General features: G+C 42.8%; 1 protein-coding gene across 3 annotated transcripts; it reads left to right on the forward strand.

Moving 5' to 3' along the window:
- LOC111767459 (zinc finger protein 256) lies at positions 1–23,799 on the forward strand. Of its 3 annotated transcripts, XM_023650611.2 has the most exons (5): positions 1–309; positions 680–749; positions 1,963–2,033; positions 2,521–2,647; positions 19,681–23,799. In XM_023650611.2, the coding sequence occupies exons 1-5, from the start codon at positions 277–279 to the stop codon at positions 21,636–21,638; spliced, it is 2,259 nt and encodes a 752-aa protein (XP_023506379.1). In that variant the 5' UTR covers positions 1–276; the 3' UTR covers positions 21,639–23,799. The 3 variants fall into 3 exon arrangements, with proteins under 3 accessions (XP_023506379.1, XP_070079598.1, XP_070079599.1); XM_070223498.1 differs by lacking the exon at positions 1,963–2,033 and having other exon boundaries at positions 7–309; XM_070223497.1 differs by lacking the exons at positions 680–749; positions 1,963–2,033.
- Positions 23,800–24,913: the final 1,114 nt, after the last annotated feature.

Consider the following 24,913-nt stretch of genomic DNA (forward strand, 5'->3'; position numbering starts at 1 on the left):
GGGGCTGGACTTCCGGCCTCTTCCTAGAGGCGGTCTTTAGATTTGTCTGGGTGTGGGCTCGCGCAGTCTGAGGTTTTGGACTCCGTGAGTGTCGGAGCGGTCGGCGTCGCTGCGACTAACTTGAGGAGGCGCGAGAGGAGGGGCTGTCCCCGCGGCCCAGGCGGCTCTGAGGCTCGGCGACGCCGCCCGGGGCCCCGCGCCAGGCCCGGGCCAGGGAGCGCCGCGCCCGGCGCCTCGTCTCCCGCCGCTCCCGGCCCCGCTCCGCCTTTGAGGCCGATGGCGGCGGCCGCGCGGAGGGAGCCGGCTCAGGTGAGCGCTCGGCTCCGGGCCGCCCCGCCCGCAGCGCAGCCCGAGCTCCAGCCCTCGGGCGGGCGCTGCTCCCGGGCCTGCAGCCCAGGCCCCGGGGCCGGGCCGGGGAGGCGCTTGTGGGGCCTGTGGCTGCGGGCGGGGGTCCCGGGCCGAGGGGGCGGCGGGGACAGGCGTGGGGACGGCCTCAGCTGGGAACCGGGTACAGAAGGCTCCGTTCTTTCTGTGAGGAGCAAAATGCAGCGGGGCCGGAGTCCGGCCTGTAACGTCGCTTCCTGAGAAGCTGGGCATCTGTTAGGGAGGTAAGGTGAGGTTTGAGTCAGAGGAAGGAGGTCGCCTTACCCGGATCTAAATCGGCTTCATCTGGCTGCAGGATAGAGAACACACTGTGGGGGTGATGGAGGAGGCGGAGAGCCCAGCAGGAGGTAATTGCAATAATCTAGGTGAGTGTTGATGGACCAGAGTGACCACCATGGATGTGGGAGAAGTGGTTGAATTCTGGATCCGTTTTTTAAGAAGGGCCAAGCCGAATTGCGGGTGTTTCGGGTCAGAAGAGAAAGGGAGGAGTCAAAGATGACCCCAGGGTTTTTGGTCCTGGCAGCTGAAGGGATGGAAGCTCTGTCGACTGGGATGGGGAAGTTGGCAGTAGGTTAACTTTCCTTGGAACTATCAGAAGTTTTGTTCGGGCCCTGTTAAGAGTCGGAGACGTTTCAGAGAACAGTGAGTCAGGCAGGCCTGGAAATCTGAAGAAGGGTTCAGGATGGAGACATGCAATGGTGATGGCTGTTGTGTGGACCAGGGTGGAGCTGTGCATTATGTTGAGCAGGCGAATGCAGGTTATGTTGGCAGTGCTATTAGCAGGTCAGAAAGACTAGGGTGCTTCTGAGGAGTAGTTCTCTTTCCCAGCACCTGGTTGGGGTTGCTGGGCCTCAGAAACACAGGTGAGGGGAAGAATGATCTGGCAGGTGGCCGAGGCTTCCCCGAGATCAGTGGACAGAGTTGGCTGTGGAGGCAGGGGAGTAATTGAGAGAAGGTGACAGGAGGCTGGGTCTGCTGCTTACCCAGGTCTGTTCCACTTCACAGAACTTTATAGTGAGCTTTGGTGAAGTGTGGGGTTTTTAGTTCTGCTAGGGGGTAAAGTCTGGGGCATATGTGGTCGTTTGTGAGAGTCATTGTGTCTGGCAGGGTGCGCCTTTTTTTTTTTTTTAACATTGACCCTGAGCTAACATCTGTTGCCCATCTTTTTCTATTTTCCTTTTTCTCCACAAAGCCCCCAGTACATAGTTGTATATTGTAGTTGTAGGCCTTCTAGTTCTGCTATGTGGGACACTGCCTCAGCATGGCTTGAAGAGTGGTGTTAGGTCTGTGTCCAGGATCCAAACAAGTCAAACTTTGGGCCGCTGAAGCGGAACGTGCAAACTTAACCACTCAGCCACGGGACCGGCGCCTGGGTTGGGGTTTTAACAAAGGTAGAGTGGAAAGAGGAGGGTTGTAGATACTCAAGGGCCAACAGGCATAGCACAGAAGTGGAAGAGGATGTGAGCATGTGAAATTGACATGTGGGTTCTGGGTGGCCAATAGGAAAGGAGAATGAGAGGCAGGGGGGCAGGTCTTCTAAGGACATTTGAGACTTTTCCTGGTATTGGAATTCATCAGAGGACTGGGGTTGTACTGGATCCTGTTTGAACTTGTCAAGCAATGTCTGGATGCCATGTGGCAGTTCACAGGTGAGTCCAGGGAGAATTCTGGGTGTGGAGCAGGAAGGTGGCAGAGCTGTGGGAGGGCACTTAGTTGCCTGAAGTGTCTGAGGTTCAGGAGTCTGAAGAGATGAGAGGGGTCTCCAGAGTGATGCCCGCCTTGAGAGGAAGTGTGAGCTGATCGCCCCCAGGGCACTGCTGTTGGGGACTTAAGACCAAAGCATGAACCTCTGTGTCTTGGAGGCATAATCTGGGAGACCCAGGGGAATTTGCTTGGCAGGAGGGATGGGACCCTGCAGGCCCGGCCCAGAGCTTAGATGGTATCTATGTCTCCCGCTGGCTTTGTTGCTGGGGGCTGAACACAGTGATTTCTGAGACAGTGAGGAGAGAGCTGGTGTGAGTGGCACCAGGACCTGGTGTCTGCTCTGTAGGGGGCACCTCTGGAGGCTTAGAGTGAGGTAGATGTGTGGGGTCCTCAGAGAAAGAATGATAATTTGATTTGTTCCCGTCATTACAGGCCAGTGTGACCTTTCATGATGTTGCCGTGTACTTCTCTGGGGAGGAATGGAGGCTCCTGGATGAGGCTCAGAGATGCCTGTACCTGGATGTGATGCTGGAGAACTTTACACTCATATCCTCACTGGGTAAGGCCCTCTCCCTCCCCATGACCTGGACTAGGCTCTGTATTTCCTCCCACTCCTTTTCCCTAGGAGGTGCTCTGTCCTTCTCACATGTGAACTGTGGGAATTACATCCTTCTCTTTCTTTCTGGGTGGTGCTGTGTTGCTAGGGCTGGGTGTGTACCACCCTCTTCTCTCCCCTGCAGCCCCAGTACCCTCTGTACTGAGCCCTCACAGGGAAGGATTACAGGTCAGTAGTCTTGCAGTGAGGCTAGTGGATGGCGCCTTGCTTGCCCTCTCCATGGCTGGGTGAACGTGTCCAGCTCCATGGCACTTGTGTGTGTATGGCAGGGTTTGCTCCCTTCCTTAACTGACTTTTCCTAGGACCTGCCTGTGCCAGGAATTACAGGCATTGTCATGGTCACTACTTATCTGGGACATGGGCTACTTTTTAAGACTATCCTATAAGGTACTTTTTATAGTGTTTCTCCCTCCTCTTCTCCCTGCGCCCCCAATTCCTACCCACCCTGCCTTTTTTTAAATTATTTTATTTTATTTTATTTTTTGAGGAAGATTAGCCCTGAGCTAACTACTGCCAATCCTCCTCTTTTTGCTGAGGAAGACTGGCCCTGAGCTAACATCTGTGCCCATCTTCCTCTACTTTATATGTGGGACGCCTACCACAGCATGACTTTTGCCAAGCAGTGCCATGTCCGCCCCCAGGATCTGAACCGGCAAACCCCAGGCTGCCGAGAAGCGGAATGTGTGCACTTAACTGCTGCGCCACTGGGCCCCCCCACCCTGCTTTATTGAAGTATAATTGACAGAGTCATGCATTTGAGGTGTGTGGCGTGATGACTGGATAACATACACATTATAAAGAATTACCACAATGACGTTAATTAATGCATTCATCACCTGAGCTAATATCCTTTTTTTCTTTTTGTTTTTGGTGAAAACACTTAAGATTTACTCTCTTAGCAAATTTCAAGTGTACAGTACGATTAACTGTAGTCACCATATGATACATTAGACCCTCAGAACTTATTCATCTTATAAATGAAAGTGTGTATCCTTTGACCAACATCTCCCCAACCCTCAGGTTCTGACATTCTACTTTGTGTTCTATGAGTTTGACGACTTTTTTTTTTGTTTAAAGATTGGCACCTGAGCTAACAACTGTTGCCAGTTTTCTTTTTTCCTGCTTTTTCTCCCCAAATCCCCCCAGTACATAGTTGTATATTTTTAGTTGTGGGTCCTTCTAGTTGGCATGTGGGAGGCCGCCTCAACGTGGCCTGATGAGCAATGCCATGTCTGCGCCCAGGATTCAAACCGGTGAAATCCCAGGCCGCCAAACTGGAGCGTGCGAACCCAACCACGAGACCACAGGGCTGGCCCCGAGTGTGACTTTTTATTTGAGATTCTACATATAAGTAATACCATACAGTGTTTGTCTCTCTCTTTGGCATATTTCACTTAGCATAATGTCCTCCAGCTTCATCAGTGTTGTTGCAAGTCGCAGTTCTTCCTTCTTTTTTATGGCTGAATATTCTGTGAATGTGTGTGTACTACATTTTCTTTATCAGTTTATCCATTGATGGACACTTAGCAGTGTTTCTCTGTCGGGGCTTTTGTGAATAATGCTGCAATGAATATGCACATGCAGATATTTCTTGGGAGAAACTGATTTTGTTTCCTTGGGATATATATATATCTCCCCAGAAATTGGAATGGTGGATCATATGGAAGTTCTATTTAAGTTTTTTGAGGACCCTCCATAATATTTTCCATAATTACTGCTCTAATTTCCATTCCCAGCAACAATGTTCAAGAGTTCTCTTTTCTTCACAGTAATTTGATGTGGTCCTACTTGTTGATTTTAACTTTTGTTGCCTGTGCTTTTGATGTCATATTCAAAATACCATTGGCAAGAGCAATGTCAAGGAGCCCTGTCTCTATATTTTCTTTCTATAGGAGTTTTAAGGTTTCACTTCATACATTTAAATTTAAGTCTTTAATCCATTCTGAGTTCATTTTCATGCATGTTATAAGATGGGGATCCCTTTCACTTTTTTGCACATGGCTATCCAGTTTTCCCAGCACTATTTATTGAAGAGACTGTCCTTCCCCCCTTGTGTGTTCTTGGTGCCCTCATCAAAGATTAGTTGAGGGGCCGGCCCCGTGGCCGAGTGGTTAAGTTCACACACTCTGCTTTGGTGGCCCGGGGTGTCGCTGGTTCCAATCCTGGGCGCAGACATGGCACTGCTCATGAGGCCATGTTGAGGCAGCATCCTACATGCCACAACTAGAAGGACCTACAACTAAAAAACCCCACAACTACGTACCGGGGGGCTTTGGGGAGAAAAAGGAAAACTAAAATTAAAAAAAAAAAAAAGATTAGTTGATTGTATATGCATGGATTTACTTCTGGGCTCTCTCTATTTTGTTCCATTGGTCGGTCTGTCTTTATGCTGGTACCATACTGTTTTGATTACTATAGCCTGTAAGATAGTTTGAAATCAGGAATGCGATGCCTACAGCTTTGATCTTTCTCAAGATTGCTTTGGCTATTCAGGCTCTTTTGTGGTTCCATTCAGTTTTTAGGTATGTTTTTTTTATTTCTGTGAAAAAAGTATTGCAATTTTAATACGGATTGCATACAAAGCGTAGATTGCTCTGGGGATTATAGCCAATTTAACAATGTTAATTCCTCCAATCCTTGAAATTGGGATATCTTTCCATTTATTTCAGTTGTCTTCACTTTTCCTTCATCAATGTTTTGTACTTTTCAGTGTATGTATCTTTCAACTCCTTGGTTAAATTTATTCCTTCGTGTTTTATTGGTCTCGATGCTATTGTAACTGAGATTGCCTTCTTCCTTTCTTCAGATAGTTTGTTGTGAATATGCAAAACGCAAGTGATTTTTGTATGTTGATTTTGTATCCTGCAACTTTACTGAATTTGTTTATTTGTTTTAACGGTTTTGGGGAGGATGTCTTCTCTCCGTAAGGAGGTTTTCTCTGTGTAAGATGATGTCATCTACAGAGATGATTTTACTTCTTTTTTGGTTGGCGTGCCTTTTGTTTCTTTTCTTGCCTAATTGCTCTCTAGGACTTCAGTCCCATGTTGAATAGAAATGGTGGGAGAGTGGCTATTTTTGTCCTGTTCCTGATCTTAGAGGACAAGCTTTTAGCATTTTACCATTGAATTCTATGTAGGTTGTAGGCTTATCATATATGACATATTATGTTGAAGTATATGTTTTATATACCTAATTTCGTTGAGAGAGTTTTTTAAAAATTATTTTATTCAGGTGACACTGGTTTATAAAATTGTTTGAATTTCGGGTGTACACTATTATATTTCAGCTTCTGTATAGACTGTGTCATGTTCGCCACCAGTCGTCTAGTTTTGATTCTTCACCATACATGTGTGCCTTTTTACCCTTTTTGCTTTCCCCTCACACTTTTCTCCTCTGGTAACCACCAATCTGTTATGCTTATCTATGTGTTTGTTTATCTTCCACATACGAGAGAAATCATAGGACATTTTTCTTTGTCTGTTTGACTTATTGTGCTTAGCATAATACCCTCAAGGTCCATCCATGTTGTTGCAAGTGGTGCAGTTTTGTCTTTTTTTTTTATGGCTGAGTAGTATTTCATTGTGTGTGTGTGTGTATACACACCACATCTTCTTTATTCATTCGTCTACTGATGGGCACTTGTGTTGCTTCCACAAGTTGCTTCCAACTTGTGTTGCTAGCTTTTATGAATAATGCTGCGATGAACATAGGGGTGCATGTGTCTTTTAGAATTAGTGTTTTCATTTCTTTGGATAAATATCCAAAAGTGGAAGAGCTGGGTCATGTGGTATTTCTCTTTTTAATTTTTTGAGGAATCTCCATACTGTTTTCCATAGTGGCTGCACCAGTTTGCATTCCCACCAGCAGTGTTTGCGTGTTCCCTTTTCTCCACATCCTCTCCAACACTTGTTATTTCTTATCTTTTTAATAATAGTCATTCTTTCAGGTGTGAAGTCATATCTCGTAGTTTTGATTTACTTCTCCCTAATAATTGGTGATGTTGAGCATTTTTTCATGTGCCTCTTGGCCATCTGTATATTTTCTTAGGAAAAATTTCTGTTCAGATCCTCTGCCCGTTTTTTGATCTAGTGGTTTGATTTTTTTGTTGTTGAGTTCTTTATATATTTTGGACATTAACTCCTTGTCAGATATATGATTTGCAAATATTTTCTCCCAGTTAGTGGGTTGTCTTTTCATTTTGTTCCTGATTTCCTCTGCCTTACAGTAGCTTTTTAGTTTGAAGTAGTCCCATTTGTTTATTTTTTCTTTTGTTTCCCTTGCCTGAGGAGAAATGGTTTTCATTGTTTATTTTTCGAGGAAGATTAGCCCTGAGCTAACATCTGCCACCAATCCTCTTTTTGCTGAGGAGGTGTATTCATTATTTATTTCTAATAGTTTTCTGGTGGATTCTTTAGGGTTTTCTATATGTAGAATTATGTTATCCACAAGTAGGGACAGTTTTCTTCTTCCTTTCCAATTTGGATGCCTTTTATTTCTTTTTCTTGCCTAATTGTTCTGGCTAGGACTTCTGATACTATGTTGAATAAGAATGACGAGAGTGTGCATCCTTCTCCTGTTCCTGTTCTCAGGGGAATAGCTTCCAGTTTTTCACTGTCAATTGTGATGTTGGCTGTCGGTTTGTCATAAATGACCTTTATTATGTTGAGATACTTACCTTTTATACCCATTTTATTGAGAGTTGTTTTTGTCATAAATGGATATTGGATCTTGTCAAATGCTTTCTCTTTGTCTGGTGAGATGAGTATTTGATTTTTCTTCTTCATTTTGTTAATGCGGTGTGTCACATTGATTGATTGCGGATATTGAACCATCCCTGCATCTCTAGAATAAATCCCACTTGATTATAGCATATGATCCTTTGTTTTTTTTTTTTTTTTAGATTGGGATCTGAACTAACAACTGTTGCCAATCTTCCTTTTTTTCCCCCCCTGCCTTTTTTCCCCAAATCCTCCCAGTACATAGTTGTATGTTTTAATTATGGGTCCTTCTAGTTGTGGCATGTGGGACGCCGCCTGAGCATGGCCTAATGAGCAGTGCCATGTCTGCACCCAGGATCCGAACCGGCGAAACCCTGGGCCGCCGAAGTGGAGCACGCAAACTTAACCACTCGGCCACCGGGCCTGCCCCATGTATGATCCTTTTAATGTATTGTTGTATTCGATTTGCTGATAGTTTGTTGAGGATCTTCACATCTATGTTAATCAGCAATATTGGCCTGTAATTTTCCTTTTTTGTGTTGTCCTTGTCTGGTTTCATGTCACGGTAATGTTGGCCTTGTAAAATGAGTTAGAAAGTGTTCCATCCTCTTCAATTTTTGGAAGAGTTTGAGAAGGATAGGTATTATATCTTCTTTGAATGTGTGGTAGAATTCACCCAGAGAAGCCACCTGGTTCTGGGTTTTTGTTTTAGGGGAGGTTTTTGATTACTCTTCCATTCTCTTTATTGGTCCATTCAGATTCTCTATTCTTGATTTAGTTTTGGGAGGTTGTATCATGCTAAGAATTTGTCCAGTTCTTGTAGGTTATCCAATTTGTTGGCATATAGCTTTTCCTAGTACTCTCTTGTAATACTTTGTATTTCTGTGGTACCTGTAATTTCCCCCTTTTTTTTTTTTTTTTAAGAATGATTGACTCAGACCTAACACCTGTTGCTAATCTTCCTCTCTTTTTTTTTCTCCCCAAAGCCTCTCAGTACGTAGTTGTATACCCTAGTTGTAGATCCTGCTAGTTCTTCTATGTGGGATGCTGCCTCAGCATGGCTTGATGAGCAGTGCTAGGTCCACACCTGAACCAGCAAACCCTGGGCCACTGAAGCGGAGCACATGAACCTAACCACTTGGTCATGGGGCCAGCTCTGCCTCTTGTTTCTTTTTTTTTTTTTTTCAATTTTCTTTTCTTTCTTTCTTTTTTGAGGAAGATTAGCTCTGAGCTAACATCTGCCACCAAGCCTCCTCTTTTTGCTGAGGAAGACTGGCCCTGAGCTAACATCCGTGCCCATCTTCCTCTATTTTATGTGGGATGCCTGCCACGGCATGGCTTGACAAGCAGTGCATAGGTATGCACCAGGGATCTGAACCGGCGAACCCCGGGCTGCCGAAGCGGAACATGCAAAGTTAACCACTGCGCCACCTGGCCAGCCCCTCTCATTTCTGATTTGTTTATTTGAGCTGTCTGTTTTTCTTACTAAGTCTAGGTAAGGGTTTGTCAGTGTTGTTTATCTTTTCAAAGAACGAGCTCTTAATTTTATTGATCCTTTCTGTTACTTTCTTTCACTCTCTATTTCATTTATTGATGCTCTGGTTTTTATTATTCCCTTCATTCTACTGACTTTGGACTTTGTTATTTTTCTAGTTCTTTTAAGTATAGTGTTAGATTGTTTATTTGGGATTTTTCTTGTTTCTTGAGGTGGGCCTGTATTGCTGTAAACTTCCATCTTAATACCACTTTTGCTGCATCCCGTAAGTTTTTTTTTTTTTTAATTTTTTATTGAGTTAATGATAGGTTACAATCTTGTGAAATTTCAGTTGTATATTATTGTATGTCAGTCGTGTTGTAGGTGCAACCCTTCACCCTTTGTGCCCACCCCTCACCCCCGCTTTCCCTTGGTAGTCACTAATCTGTTCTCTTTGTCCACAGGTTTAAATTCCTCATATGAGTGGAGTCATACAGAGATTGTCCTTTTCTGTCTGGCTTATTTCACTTAGCATAATTTCCTCAAGGTCCATCCATGTTGTTGCAAATGGGGCGATTTTGTGCTTTTTTACGGCTGAGTAGTGTTCCATTGTATATATACACCACATCTTCTTTATCCAGTCATCTCTTGATGGGCACTTAGGTTGCTTCCACATCTTGGCGATTGTAAATAATGCTGCAATAAACATTGGGGTGCACAGGACTTTTGGAATTGCTGACTTCAAGCTCTCTGCATAGATACCCAGTAGTGGAATAGCTGGATCGTATTGTAGTTCTATTTTTAATTTTTTGAGAAATCTCCATACTGTTTTCCATAGTGGCTGCACCAGTTTGCATTCCCACCAGCAGTGTATGAGGGTTCCTTTTTCGCCACAACCTCTCCAACATTTGTTACTATTTGTTTTAGTTATTTTTGTCATTCTAATGGGTGTAAGGTGATATCTTAGTGTAGTTTTGATTTGCATTTCCCTGATGATCAGCGATGATGAACATCTTTTCATGTGCCTATTGGCCATCTGTATATCTTCTTTGGAGAAATCTCAGTTCATGTCTCCTGCCCATTTTTTGATCAGGGGTTTTAATTTTTTTGTTGTTGAGTTGTGTGAGTTCCTTATGTATTATGGATATTAAGCCTTTGTCAGACGTATTACTTGCAAATATTTTTTCCCAGTTAGTGCGTTGTTTTTTTGTTTCAATCCTGTTTTCCCTTGCCTTGAAGAAGCTCTTTAGTCTGATGAAGTCCCATTTGTTTATTCCTTCTATTGTTTCCCTTGACTGAGAAGACATGGTGTCTGAAAAGACCCTTTAATACTGATGTCAAAGAGTGTACTGCCTACATTTTCTTCTAGAAGCTTTATGCTTTCAGGTCTCAGCTTTAGGTCTTTGATCCATTTTGAGTTTATTTTGGTGAATGGTGAAAAAGAATGGTCAATTTTCATTCTTTTACATGTGGCCCTCCAGTTTTCCCAGCACCGTTTGTTGAAAAGACTTTCTTTTCTCCATTGTAGGCCCTCAGCTCCTTTGTCAAAGATAAGCTGTCCATAGATGTGTGGTTTTATTTCTGGGCTTTCAATTCTGTTCCATTGATCTGTGCACCTGTCTTTGTACCAGTACCGTGCTGTTTTGATTACTGTAGGTTTGTAGAATGTTTTGAAGTCAGGGATTGTGATGCCTCCAGCTGTGTTCTTTTTTTCTCAGGATTGATTTAGCAATTCGGGGTCTTTTGTTGCCCCATATGAATTTTAGGATTCTTTGTTCTATTTCTGTAAAGAATGTCATTGGGATTCTGATTGGGATGGCGTTGAATCTGTAGATTGCTTTAGGTAGAATGGACATTTTAACCAAGTTTATTCTTCTAATCCATGTACATGGAATGTCTTTCCATCTCTATATCTTCATCCATTTCTTTCAGAAAAGCCTTGTAATTTTCATTGTATAGGTCTTTCACTTCTTTAGTTAAATTCGCCCTGAGGTATTTTATTCTTTTTGTTGCAATTGTGAATGGTATTGTGTTCTTGAGTTCTTTTTCTGTTACTGTATAGAAATGCTACTGATTTATGTAAATTGATTTTATACCTTGCAACTTTGCTGTAGTTGTTGATTACTTCTAAAAGTTTTCCAATGGATTCTTTGGGGTTTTCTATATATAAGATCATGTCGTCTGCAAACAGCGAGAGTTTCACTTCTTCCCCCCGATTTGGATTCCTTTTATTCCTTTTTCTTGCCTAATTGCTCTGGCCAGGACCTCCAGTACTATGTTAAATAAGAGTGGTGATAGAGGCCATCCTTGTCTCGTTCCTGTTCTCAGGGGGATGGCGCTCAGTTTTTGCCCATTGAGAATGATGTTGGGTGTGGGTTTGTCATATGTGGCCTTTATTATGTTGAGGTAGTTCCCTTCTATCCCCATTTTGTTCAGAGTTTTTATCATAAATGGCTGTTGGATCTTGTCAAACGCTTTCTCTGCATCTATTGAGATGGTCATGTGGTTTTTATTCCTCAGTTTGTTGATGTGGTGTATCATGTTGATTGATTTGCGGTTGTTGAACCATCCCTGTGTCCCTGGTATGAATCCCACTTGATCATGATGTATGATCCTTTTGATGAATTGCTGTATTCGGGTTACCAAAATTTTGTTGAGAATTTTTGCATCTATGTTCATCAGCGATATTGGCCTGTAGTTCTCCTTTTTCGTGCTGTCCTTGTCAGGCTTTGGTATCAGTGTGATGTTGGCCTCAGAGAATGTGTTAGGAAGTGTTCCATCTTCCCTAATCTTTTGGAATAGCTTGAAAAGGATAGGTATTAAATCCTCTCTGAAAGTTTGGTAGAATTCCCCAGGAACGCCATCTGGTCCTGGGGTTTTATTCTTTGGGATGCTTTTGATGGCTGTTTCAATCTCTTTGCTTGTGATTGGTCTGTTCAAATTGTCTGCTTCTTCTTGAGTGAGCTTTGGGAGATTGTAGGAGTCCAAAAATTTATCCATTTCCTCTAGGTTATCCATTTTGCTGGCATATAGTTTTTCATAGTATTCTCTTATAATCCGTTGTATTTCTGCAGAGTCTGTTGTTATTTCTCATCTTTCATTTCTGATTTTGTTTATTTGAGCTTTCTCTCTTTTTTTCTTTGTAAGTCTGGCTAGGGGTTTGTCAATTTTCTTTATCTTCTCAAAGAACCAGCTCTTTGTTTCGTTGATCCTTTCTCCTGCCTTTTTTGTTTCAGTAGCATTTATTTCTGCTCTGATTTGTTTTCTTTCTCTCCTTCTGCTGACTTTGGGCTTTGTTCTTCTTTCTCTAATTCAGTTAGGTGTAGTTTAAGATTGCTGATTTGGGATTTTTCTTGTTTGTTAAGATGTGCCTGAATTGCGATGAATTTTCCTGTTAGTACAGCTTTTGCTGCATCCCTTATGAGTTGGTATGGCATGTTATCATTTTCACTTGCCTCCAGGTATTTTTTGATTTCTTCCTTAATTTCTTCAGTGATCCATTGCTTGTTCAATAGCGTATTGATTAGTCTCCACATCCTTGTGCCTTTCTCAGCTTTTTTCTTGTAATTAATTTCTAGCTTTACAGCATTGTGATCGGAAAAGATAGTTGTTGTTATTTCAATTTTTTTAAATTTATAGAGGCTTGCCTTGTTTCCCAACATATGGTCTATCCTTGAGAATGTTCCATGCGCGCTTGAGAAGAATGTGTATTCTGCTGTTTTTGGATGAAGTGTTCTGTGTATGTCCATTAAGTCCAACTGTTTTAGCTTTTCGTTTAGCTCCACTGTTTCTTTGTTGATTTTCTGTCTGGATGATCTGTCCATTGATGTGTGTGGGGTGTTGAGGTACCCTACTATTATTGTGTTATTTTTGATAGCTTCTTTTAGGTTTGTGAATAGTTGTTTTATGAACTTTGGTGCTCCTGTGTTGGGTGCATAGATATTTATAAGTGTTATTTCTTCTTGTTGAAGTGTCCCTTTGATCATTATATATTGACTCACTGTGTCTCTCTTTACCTGCCTTATCTTGAAGTCTGTTTTGTGTGATATAAGCATTGCAACACCTGCTTTCTTTTATTTGCTATTAGTTTGGAGTATTGTCTTCCACTCCTTCACTCTGAGCCTGTGTTTGTCCTTGGAGGTGAGGTGTGTTTCCTGGAGGCAACAAATTGTTGGATCTTGTTCTTTAATCCTTTTTGCCACTCTGTGTCTTTTTATTGAAGAGTTCAATCCATTTAATTGAGGGTGAGTATTGATGCATGAGGGCTTAATGCTGTCATTCTGTTGCTCGTTTTCTGGTTTTCCTGTTTCCTTTCTTTCTCGTCCTCTGTATTTTAGCCTACCCATTGACTTCTGCAGTTTCTTATGCTGGGTGTCTTAGACTTTTCCTTATTTATGTTTTATGTCTCTGTTCTGTTTTTTAGTTTAGTGGCTACCCTGAAGTTTGTATTCAGAATCTCATGTATAACATAGTCCATTTTTTGGTTGTCTCTTACTTCCTTAGCCTAGACTGTTTTAGGCCCTTTCCTCCTCCCCTCCTAAATTATTATTTTCGTCTCTTATTCCAACTTGTGTTGTGAGTTTGTGGTTAGAGTGATAAGATTGTCTTTGCTTTCGTGATTTCCTTCCCTTTATCCTAATGCTATAGTTGAATATTTGCTATCCTGTTCAATTTCTGTCTCCCTACTCTGTGTTTTGTGACCACTTACTCCCTTTTTTCCTTTTTTCAGGTATGAGAGCCTTCTTGAGGATTTCATGTAGTGGAGGTCGTGTGACTACAAAGTCCCTCAGCTTTTGTTTGTCTGGAAAAGATTTAATTTCTCCCTCATATCTGAAGGATATGTTTGCTGGATAGAGTATTCTTGGCTGACGATTTTTATCCTTCAAAGTTTTGAATACGTCACTCCAATCTCTCCTAGCTTGTAAGGTTTCTGTAGAGAAATCCGCTGAAAGTCTGATGGGGGTTCCTTTGTAGGTTATTTTCTTCTGCCTTGCTGCCCTGAGTATTATTTCTTGGTCCTTCATTTTTGCCATTTTTACTACTATGTACCTTGCCGTAGGTCTTTTTACATTGACAAATCTAGGAGATCTGAAAACTTCCTCCACACACATTTCTCTCTCAATCCCTGGATTTAGGGATTTCTCTTCTATTATTTCGTTGAGCACACTTTCTGCTCCATTTTCCTTTTCCATGCCCTCAGGAATTCCAATGATTCTTAAGTTGCATTCTCTCACTGAGTCAGCTATTTCTCTGAGATTTTCTTCAGATTTTTTAATTCTTAGTTCTCTTTCTTCCTCTGTCTGGAGCCATTCAGCGTGTCTATCTTTGATTATGCTAATTTTCCCCTCTATGGTGTCTACACAGGCATTCAGGGAATCCATATTCTGTTTTATCTGATCCATTGTATTTTTCATCTCTAGTATTTCTAATTGATTCTTCTTTATAATTTCAATCTCTTTTGTGAAGTAACTCCAGAACTTGTGGACTTGTTTATATTTCCCTTTACCTCCTTGAATATTTTGAGGATAGCTATTTTGAACTCCTCTTCACTTAGTTTACCCATTTCCAAGCCCTCAGGAGCTACTTCTGTATTTTTAGTGTTTTCTATTTGGAATGGAGCTTTTATTAATTGCTGGATGGTAGAGGAGTGGTTTTTACACATGATGCTATTATTCGGCTGCAATTACAGCCTGTTGCCACTAGATGGGGTTTGAGAGGCTTGTTTTCTGAGCCCTGCGTCTTCAGCCAAGATGGCAGCGCCCAGCATGGCCTGGGGGAGGAGGGGCACTTTCACTCACTTCGACCCTTTTTGGATTAGCTCTCGCTTTCTGGTCTCCCAGGGACCTGGCTTGCTGGGGCTTCCCCACGCGAAAGCTGTCCCCTGTTAGAGGTTTTGCTGCACGGGTGGTGGGAGTCCTGGAGGATCCCCCCACACGCGGCCCCTCCCCCGCTCCTTCCTGCACCCGCGGCAGTGATCCCAGTCTCTAGGGGCGGGAGCGAAGTTCTCTCCTACCCTGTTCCAGTTCCTCCAAGGCGGGCTGCAGCCTCTCCGCCCTCCGTCGTTTGGCTGCTGTGGGTCTCTGATGATTTCTTTTATTAGGACTGTTTTTTTGGTTGGAAAGCAGTTGCTCTTTTTGGTTGTACTTTGGAGGGGAGAGAGTCGCGGGGGAGATCACGCCACAATGTTGCTGAAGTCACCGGAACCTGTGTCCATCCCACAAGTTTTGGTGTGTTGTGTTTTTATTTTCATTTGTCTCCAGGTATTTTTTGATTTCTCCTTTGATTTCTTATTGATTGAATAGTTGTTCAGTAGCATGTTGTTTAGTCTTCACATATTTGTGAGTTTTCCAGCTTTTTCCTGGTAGTTGATTTCTAGTTTCATAATATTGTGCTCAGAAAAGATGCTTGATATGATTTTAGGCTTCTTCTTTTTTTTTTTTAAAGATTTTATTTTTTTCCTTTTTCTCCCCAAAGCCCCCGGTACATAGTTGTATATTCTTAGTTGTGGGTCCTTCTAGCTGTGGCATGTGGCATGCTGCCTCAGTGTGGTTTGATGAGCAGTGCCATGTCCACTCCTAGGATTCGAACCAACGAAACACTGTGCTGCCTGCAGCGGAGCGCGCGAACTTAACCACTCTGCCACGGGGCCAGCCCCATGATTTTAGGCTTCTTAAATTTATTGAGGCTTGCTCTCTTTCCCAGTGTGGTCTGTCTTTGAGAATGTTCCATGTGTACTTGAGAAGAATGTGTATTTTGATGCTTTTGGCTGGAGTGTCGTATATATCTATTAAGTCCCTCTAATCTCGTCTTTCATTTAAGGCCAATGTTTCATTGTTGATTTTTTTGTCTGGATCATCTATCCAGTGATGTAAGTGGGATGCTAAAGTCCCCCACTATGATTGTGTTGCTGTCAATTTCTCCCTTTTAGGTCTGTTAATAGTTGCTTTACGTATTTTGGTGCTCCTTTGTTAGGTGCATATACCTTAGTAAGTCTTATGTCTTCTTGTTGGAATGTCCCTTTTATTATTATATAATATCCATGTTTGCCTCTTATCTTTTTTTTTCTTGAAGTCTGCTTTGTCTGAGAAAAGTGGCTACAGCTATTTTCTTTTGGTTGCCATTAGCTTGACGTATGTATCATCTTCCATCCCTTCACACTCACCATGCGTTCATTTTTAGAGCTGAGGTGTGTCTCCTGGAGGCAGCATATTATTGGGTCTTGGTTTTTAATCCATTTAGACACTGGGTCTTTTGATTGGTGAACTGAATCCATTTACATTTACAGTGATTATTGACATGAGGGCTTAAATACGGCCATTTTATCTTTTATTTTCTGGTTGTTGTATATTTCCATTGGTTCTTTTTCCTTGTTTTTCTTTTTTTTTCTGCTTCTTCTCCCCAAATCCCCCCAGCATTTAGTTGTATATTTTTTAGCTGTGGTCCTTCTAGTTGTGGCACATGGGACACTGCCTCAACATGGCCTGATGAGCGGTGCCATGTCCACGCCCAGGATCTGAACCCTGGGCCGCCGGAGCGGAGCGTGCGAACTTAACCACTCAGCCACAGGGCCAGCCCTTTCCTTGTATTTTGACTCCCATTTTCATTTGGTGGTTTTCTGTGATACTTTTCTCAGTTTTCTCTGTATTTATACTTTGTGATTCTGTTCTGATTTTTTTGTTTAGTGGTTTCCATGAGATTTGTATAAAAGAGATCATAGATGAGATGGTCCTTTTTCTGCCAATATCATTTTATCTCAATTAGCCTATGCATGTTCCATCCTTTTCCTCTTCTTCTTCTATGTTTTTCTCATCACAAATTACTCTTTTCTGTTTTGAGTTTGTGACCAAATTGAAGTGTTTATGGTTATTTTTCATGCTTTCTTTCCCTTTAGCCTTCATGTTATAATTGTTTACTAACCTATTCTGATATAGAGTTGTAACTTTCTGATTTTGTTTATTTGTCGCTTGTTCAAAGCTTCATGAACCTTTGCCTTTTTGTTTCAGGTAGGAGGGCTCCTTTCAACATTTCTGGTAAGGCAGGTCTAGTGGTGATGAACTCCCTCAGCTTTTGTTTGTCTGGGAAAGGTTTTACTTCTCTGTCATATCTGAAGGATAATTTTGCTGGATAGAGTATTCTTGTATGATAGATTTTGTCTTTCAACATTTTGAATACATCATTCTGCTCTCTTCTAGCTTGTAGGATTTCTGCTTAGAAATCCATTGAAAGCCTGATGCAGGTTCCTTTGTAAGTCAGTTTTTTCTCTATGGCTGCCCTTAATATTCTTTCTTTGTCATTGTCTTTTGACAGTTTTAACATTATTTGCCTTGGAGAAGGTCTTTTTGCAGTAAGATAACTAGGAGTCCGATTAGCTTCATGTAGTTGAATATCCAGTCCCTTCCCCCGGATGGGGAAGTTCTCAGCTATTATTTCTTTTTCTTTTTCTTTTTTTTTCGTGAGGAGGATTGGCTCTGAGCTAACATCTGTGCCAATCTTCCTCTATTACATGTCGGATGCCACTACTGCATGGCTTGATGAGCAGTGTGTAAGTCCACACCAGGGATCCAAACCCACGAGCGTCAGGCTGGCCCCTGTTATTTCTTATAATAAGATCTCTGCTCCTTTCTCTCTCTTTTCTTATTCTGGGATACCTATAATCCTTGTTACTTTTTCTAATTCAGTAGACTATTTCTTATAGAATTTCTTCATTTTTTTCATCTTAGTTTTCTCTCTGCCTCCACCTGAATCATTTCTTGATTTCTATCTTCAAGCTCACTAATTCTCTCTTCCATATGGTCTGCTTATTGAGAGAGTTTTTATCATGAAACTATGCTGAATCTTTTGAAATGCTTTTTCGTGAGAATGTCTGCATGTATGTTCATCATAAATATTGGGGTCTAATATTCTTTTCTTGTAGTGTCCCTGTGTGACTTTGGTAGTAGGATATTGCTGGCCTCATAAAATGAGTTTGGAAGTGGTTCATCCTCTTCAATTTCTGGAAGAGTTTGTGGCGAATTGATGTTACTTCTTGAAATGTTTGCTAGAACTCACCAGAGACAGTATCTGCTCCTGGGCTTTTCATCACTGGCAGATCTTTGATTACTGATTCAACCTACTTACTAGTTATACATCTATTCAGATTTTCAATTTTTCATGATTTGGTCTTGGTAAATTGTATGTTTCTAGGAATTTATCCATTTCTTCTAGGCTATCCAATTTGTTGGCATTTGATTGTTGATACTGGTCTTTTATGATTTTATGTGTTCCCATGGTATAAGTTGTAATGTTCCTCTTTCATTCCAGATGTATTTATTTGGGTCTTTTTTGTTTAGTGTACCTAAAAGTTTTAAAACTTTGTTCATCTTTTTTTTTTTTTTTGAGGAAGATTAGGCCTGAGCTAACTGCTGCCAAGCCTCCTCTTTTTGCTGAGGAAGACTGGCCCTGAGCTAACATCTGTGCCCATCTTCCTCTACTTTATATGTGGGATGCCTACCACAGCATGGCGTGCCACGCAGTGCCATGTCCTCACCCGGGATCCGAACCGGTGAACCCCAGGCTGCCGAAGCGGAATGTGCGCACTTAACTGCTGTGCCACTGGGCTGGCCCCTGTTCGTCTTTTTAAAAATGAGATGTTTGTCATTTGTCTTTTCTGTTTTTAGTCTGTATTTCATTTATTTCAGGTCTGTTTTTTGTTATTTCTTTTCTTCTGCTATTTTGGGCTGAATTTGTTCTTCATCTAGTTCCTTGAGCTATAAAGTTACTTATTTGAGATCTTTTATCTAATGTAGGCATTTATTACTCTAAATTTCCCTCTTAGTACTGCTTTTGCTGCGTCCCATAACTTTTGGTATGTGTGTTTCTATTTTCTTTGTCTTAAGACATTTTTTGGTTTCTTCTTTCACCCATTGGTTTTTCAGGATTGTGTTGTTTAATTTCCACATGTTTTGAATTTTCTGGCTTTCCTCCTGTTACTGATTTCTACTTTCATACTGTTGTGATTGAAAAAGATCCTGATGTTATTTCAATGTTCTTCAATTTGTTAAGACTACTTTTATGACCTATAACGTGACATGTGATATGGAATGTTCCGTATACACTTGCAAAATGTGTATTTTGTTGCCTTTGGATAGAATGTTCTGTATGTGTCTTTTAGGTCCATTTGAGATAAAGTATAATTCAAGTCCAAAGTTTCCTTATTAATTTTCTGTCTGGATGACCTACCCAGTGTTGAAAGGGGAATATTGAAGTCCCTATTGTTTGACTGTCTTGTTTTCTTGGTTGTTGTTTTTTGAAGATTAGCCCTGAGCTAACATCTGCCAATCCTCCTCTGTTTTGCTGAGGAAGACTGGCCCTGAGCTAACATCCTTGTCCATCTTCCTCTACTTTATATGTGGGACGCCTACCACAGCATGGCTTGCCAAGCACTGCCATGTCTGCACCTGGGATCCGAACCTGCAAGCCCTGGGCTGCCAAAGCGGAACATGCACACTTAACCACTGTGCCACCAGGCCAGCCCCTATTGTTTTACTGTCTATTTCTGTCTTGTAGCCCCTGCCACTTTTCCTTGTTTCACACCCTGTTTTTATATCCTTTCCCTGGTGAGATGTTCACCATTCTTTGACCTTAGGGTCCCAGTAGTACAAGCAGTCACTTCAACTGTATTCCAACTTTCTTGTCTTGAAGAGCATCCCATAGACTCATTCCTAGATGAGGCAGAAAAACATTTGCGATGAGATTGCCCCTCCCTGTAGTCAACATGTGCTTTACGAGAGTTTCTCTGTGTTTAGGTTGCTGCTGTGGAGCAGAAGATGTGGAGCCTCTTTTTCAACAAAGCATTTCTGTAGCAGTCTCACAGGCCACGACTCCCACGGCAGCTCTATCTTCCCAGAGGACCCACCCCTGTGAGATGTGTGGTCCAGTCTTGAGAGACATTTTCCTCTTTGCTGAGCAGCAGAGAACACAACACAGCCTGAAACTGTTAAAGTGTGGGGCTTGCACAAAAGGATTTTATTTCAGTGCCAAGTTTCAGCAGCACCAGGAGCAGCACTTGGGAGAGAAACCCTTCAGAAGCAGAGTGGGTCAACAGCACCAGGAGCAGCATGTGGGAGAGAAACCCTTCAGAAGCAGAGTGGACAGGGCCTCGTTTGTGAAGAGCTGCAGATTCCATGTGTCAGGGAATCCCTTTTCCTGGGAAGAGGTGGGGAAGGACTTCCTGGCCAGCTTCGAACAACAGCAGCAACAGACCACTCATACCAGGGAGAAGCCCAAGAAAATCACCCAATGCAGGGCCACTTTACCAGGCAGAAACAGTCATTACACCTGGGGAGAATGCAAGAAAGCCTTCACTCCCATTCGCACACTTGTTCAGGACCAGGGTGTCCATGCTGGAAGACAGTGTTTTGAGTGCCATGAATGTGGGAAAACATTCAGGTACAAATCCTCGTTTGTTATGCACCAGAGAGTCCACACTGGGGAAAGGCTTCATGTGTGTGGAGAATGTGGCAAATCTTTTAGGCGAAGCTCAACCCTTGTTCAACATCGAAGAAATCATACTGGGACAAGACTGTGCAAGTGCAGCAAATGTGGGAAATCCTTAAGCCACCAATCCATCCTTACTCATACTCAGAGAAGTCAAAGTGGAGAGAACAGCTATGTGTGCAGTGAATGTGAGAAATCTTTTAACCGTAGCTCAGTGTTCATTCAACATGGGAGAGTACATTCTGGGGAAATGTCTTATAAATGTAGTGACTGTGGGAAATCTTTTACCTCCAGCTCTGCACTCATTTATCATCAGATTTCTCACACAGGAAATAGGCCTTGTGGGTCCAGTAAATGTAGGAAATCCTTTAAGGATAGAAGCCAATTCAGTCAACATCAGACAGCTCACATTGGAGGAAGGCCTTATGGGTGTACTGATTGTGGGAAATTCTTTAATCGAAGAAATAACCTCATTTTACACCAGAGAGTTCATACGGGAGAAAAGCCTTACAAGTGTAGTGTCTGTGTGAAATCTTTTACTTGTAGCTCTGCCCTCAGTTATCATCAGAGATCTCACACAGGAGAAAGGCCTTATGAATGCAAGGAATGTGGGAAATCTTTTACTTCTAGGTCCAGCCTTCGTTATCATCAGAGTACTCACACAGGGGAAAGGCCTTATGAGTGCAGTGAATGCGGGAAATCTTTTACCATGAGTTCTGGCCTCCGTTATCATCAGAGGATTCATGGTAGAGAAAGGCCTTATGAGTGCAGTGAATGTGGGAAATGTTTTATCTTTAGCTCCCAACTCCGTTATCATCAGATAGTTCACACTGGAGAAAGGCCTTACAAGTGTAATGAATGTGGGAAATCTTTTAAGAATAGGTGGAAGCTCATCATACACGAGAGAGTTCACACGGGAGAAAAGCCTTATGTGTGCAGTGAATGTGGGAAATCTTTTACCTATGGCTCCATCCTCTGTTATCATCAAAGAGTTCACACTGGAGAAAGGCCTTATGAGTGCAGGGAATGTGGGAAATCTTATACTGCTAGCTCCAGCCTCCGTTATCATCTGAGATCTCATACTGGAGAAAGGCCTCATGAGTGCAGGGAATGTGGGAAATCCTTTAAGGTTAGATCACAGTTCATTAAACACCAGAGAGTTCACACTGGAGAAAGGCCTTATGAGTGTAATGAATGTGGGAAATCCTTTAGCCAAAAACCTCATCTCTCAACGCACCAGAGAGTTCATAACAGAGAAAGACTTTAGAAATGCAGCTAACATGGGAAATCTTTTACTTTTGATTCCAGCACCCATTGTCATCACAGTTCACACAGGAGACAGGTCTCATGAGTACAGTGATTGTGGAAAGTCCTTTAGCCAAAAACATTCCCTCCCAGTGGAGAACTCCTAATAGAGAATGGCTTTACGAGCACAGTGAATGTGGGAAATTCTTATGGGAAAATCTACCCTCACTCTACATAAGAGTATTCAAACTAGAGAAAGACCAAGATATACAGGGGATGTGCAATTCCCTGGTTTGATGTAAGGACATCAGAGGAAACTGAGGAGCCATTTGTCTGAACTGAATCTCATGTGTCTGAACATGCACAGTGGGGAGATTCCCCATGTGTGGTATGTTGCATTTCCAATCCGTCTAGGGTTCTTGCCACATATGTCACTGCCGATTTCTGCGTCAAAGCCATTTCACCTCTACCACCTGGCAGGTCCACACAGTGTGCATCAGTCACCACCCCTGTGTGCTCAGCGAAGCTGATCTCTGTTCTCTCAGGAATTAGAGCAAATTAGGAATAATGTGAACCCTTACGGGGGTCAGCTTCCCTCCTACTTGACTATGTTGGGCATGGACCTGTGTCACTATTGAGTTGGGCTATCATGTGAGTTCAGCTGGCAGCTTTTCACAAAGATGATATTTCTCAGGACATGTTGGTCTCACATGATACTTGTTATGAGATTCCAGCTTCCCAGTCATGAACTGGAGAACTGCCTGCCCCACCTGTTTAAGTCGTCTTTAATCTTGGATGTTCTCTCACTGTGTGGGGTAGTTTATAAACAGATTTGGGCTCTACAAGCATGAAGGGAAAACTTTTTAAGAGTCTCAAACTTTGTGTGCCTGAGGAGAGACAGTATAATGGCAGGAAATGACTTGCCAGTTTTGACCAAATTTCCTTTGCTGCCCACAGCCTCCCAGGAAATACTGCAAGGCTTTCTGCTCCTCATTTGAGGCCTGGAAGCGGGATTCAGGAGGCTCAGTGATGACCCTGAAGAGAGGGTTGGTGTGAGAACCTCAAGTGCATGTGAGGGCAGCATGAACTTTTTCCCTTCCTCACAGGAGGTCTCACAGGGGACGTCAGCCCTGTGGAGGGGATATCTTCCCATCTACAAAGAGCCATGTGCCCTGATGTCCACAGTTCATTGGGCGACGGTCACTGGTTGTAAGACCGTTGTGTCCAGGGGAAACCATAATTGATGGAGAAACACTGGCTTAACAGGGAATGGAGGAGACTGCAGCCAGCTAGATGGAATGTGCCTCTTATGAAAGTGCATGCAGAAACTGTTCTGTGACACTGACTGTGTTGGATCAGTTTTACACAAATCTCGGGACCTCCAGGCATGTTTATCTTGTTTAGCTGAAATCATTACCCAAGAATGTAATAAAAATAATTGAAAGGTTTTGTGGATTTCTGTAGCCTCCCAGTGCTATTCACCTCAAGGCCATTACTGCATAGGCAGGAAAGAATGGGGATCCATAGCCCAGGGATGTGGCTCTTGTGATCCAGGCAGCATTCCTGTTAACTGGGGTGGAAATATCCTTCAGTGTTCTCCATGTTTGTTGTCACTGAGGGAAGACTGACCCCTAGAGGGCGTGAGGAGACAGATGATGGAGTCAATACAGGGTTGCCAAACATTTTCCAAAAACAATGGGACATACAGATCTTTTTTTATATTGAGCCAATTTTTAAAGCTTTATTAAGGTATAATTTACATGAACTAAACTGCTTGTATTTAAAGTGTACAATTTGCTAAGTTTTGACATATTTATGAGCCTCTGAGACCATCATCATAGTCCTGAGAATGACCTTATGTGTCTCGGTATATTTACCTCACATCCTATCATAATCTCTCCTTGGCCTTCCCACCTCTCCAGCTACCCATTCACTTACTTTGCTTGCAGTAGATACCTTTGCTTTTTCTTGAAATCCTACGATTAGAATTATAAAACGTTTGGTCTTTTTTCTTCTTTTTTTTTATATTTCATAGAGATTTACCAATGATGATATATGACTAATTCATCTTTTTTGCTGAGTAATATTATCTTTGGATATAGCACTGTTTATGCATTCATGTGTTTATGGGCTTTCAGGTTATTTTTGTATTTTAACTATTGAAAATAAAGCTGTTAGAAACAGTTGTGTCAGTTCCTTTTACAGTGTATGTTTCCTTTATCTTTTGTCAATAACAGTAGAGGGCAATGTCTGTCACAGGGTAGAAGAGTGTTTAACTCTTGAAGAACCTGCCAGACCGCAATCTACCATGGATTGCTCCCTTTTGCTGTCGCACCCGCAGTGTGTGAAAATTGCACTTCCCCCCAATACTTGATACAGTCCTTCTTTGATGTCAGCCTTTTAACACGTGTAGTAGTATCTGTGTCGTTTTAATTGCCTTTCCTGAAAGATTCTTGATTTTGAGCATTTTTCATGTCTTGGCCAACTGTATACCTCTTGTACAAGTTCTGTTCACGGCATTTGCGTAGTTTTCATATGAGTGATAGCTATTTCCCTTTTGATTTTCAAATAAGACTGAAACACACGTTGGAATTTTTCTCAAATGGCATCAGCAACCTTTATGGAGTCATCATTTCTAAATACTAGGATTTTCCTCATTGTTTGTCACAAAGATTTGTGTCACACATAATGTCATGGTCAGAAACACCGTACATAGTTAAGTTTCGTCTGCATTATGACCTTAATGTCCATCACTTGAGTCCCAGCATTCAGTAGTACAGTAAATCTAGCCCCGGTTCCTAGTGTTTGCCAATTCCCCAAGTGTCAGTGCTCCCACGTGGAAGCGGGATGTGCTCAGAGAAGGAGTGGAAGATTCCACTCGGGTCCTGGGGTTTGGCGGGAAACCGGCCTTGGCGTGTGCGGGACACTCCCCCAGGCCGGGCAGCAGCTGCGGGGCTGCGGGAAGGCGGGAGGCTGCAGAGGCCTCACACGCGGGTCAGCGGCGAGGGTTCTCCCCGAACGCCAGGGGTCTCGGAGACCCGAGTGGCCTCGCCTTAGCGACGAGGGCTCAGAGCTGACACGTGCGGTTCCGGTGGCGCCTCCGACCCCACCCGGGACCTTGTGAGCGGGTCCCCTCGGACCGCTGTCCGTCTCGCCATTGGCCCCCTTCCCTCCGTCCTCACTGCCGGGTGGTCTCCCAGCGGGGTCCCCTGCCGGGCGTTCCCCGCGCTGTGGGTCGCTTCTCCCGGCGCCCCGACTCCGGGAGGACTCCCGCCTTCCCGCTGGGGCGGCGGCCCC

This window comes from Equus caballus, chromosome 10 (assembly GCF_041296265.1).
Source record: "Equus caballus isolate H_3958 breed thoroughbred chromosome 10, TB-T2T, whole genome shotgun sequence".
Lineage (NCBI taxonomy): Eukaryota > Metazoa > Chordata > Mammalia > Perissodactyla > Equidae > Equus > Equus caballus.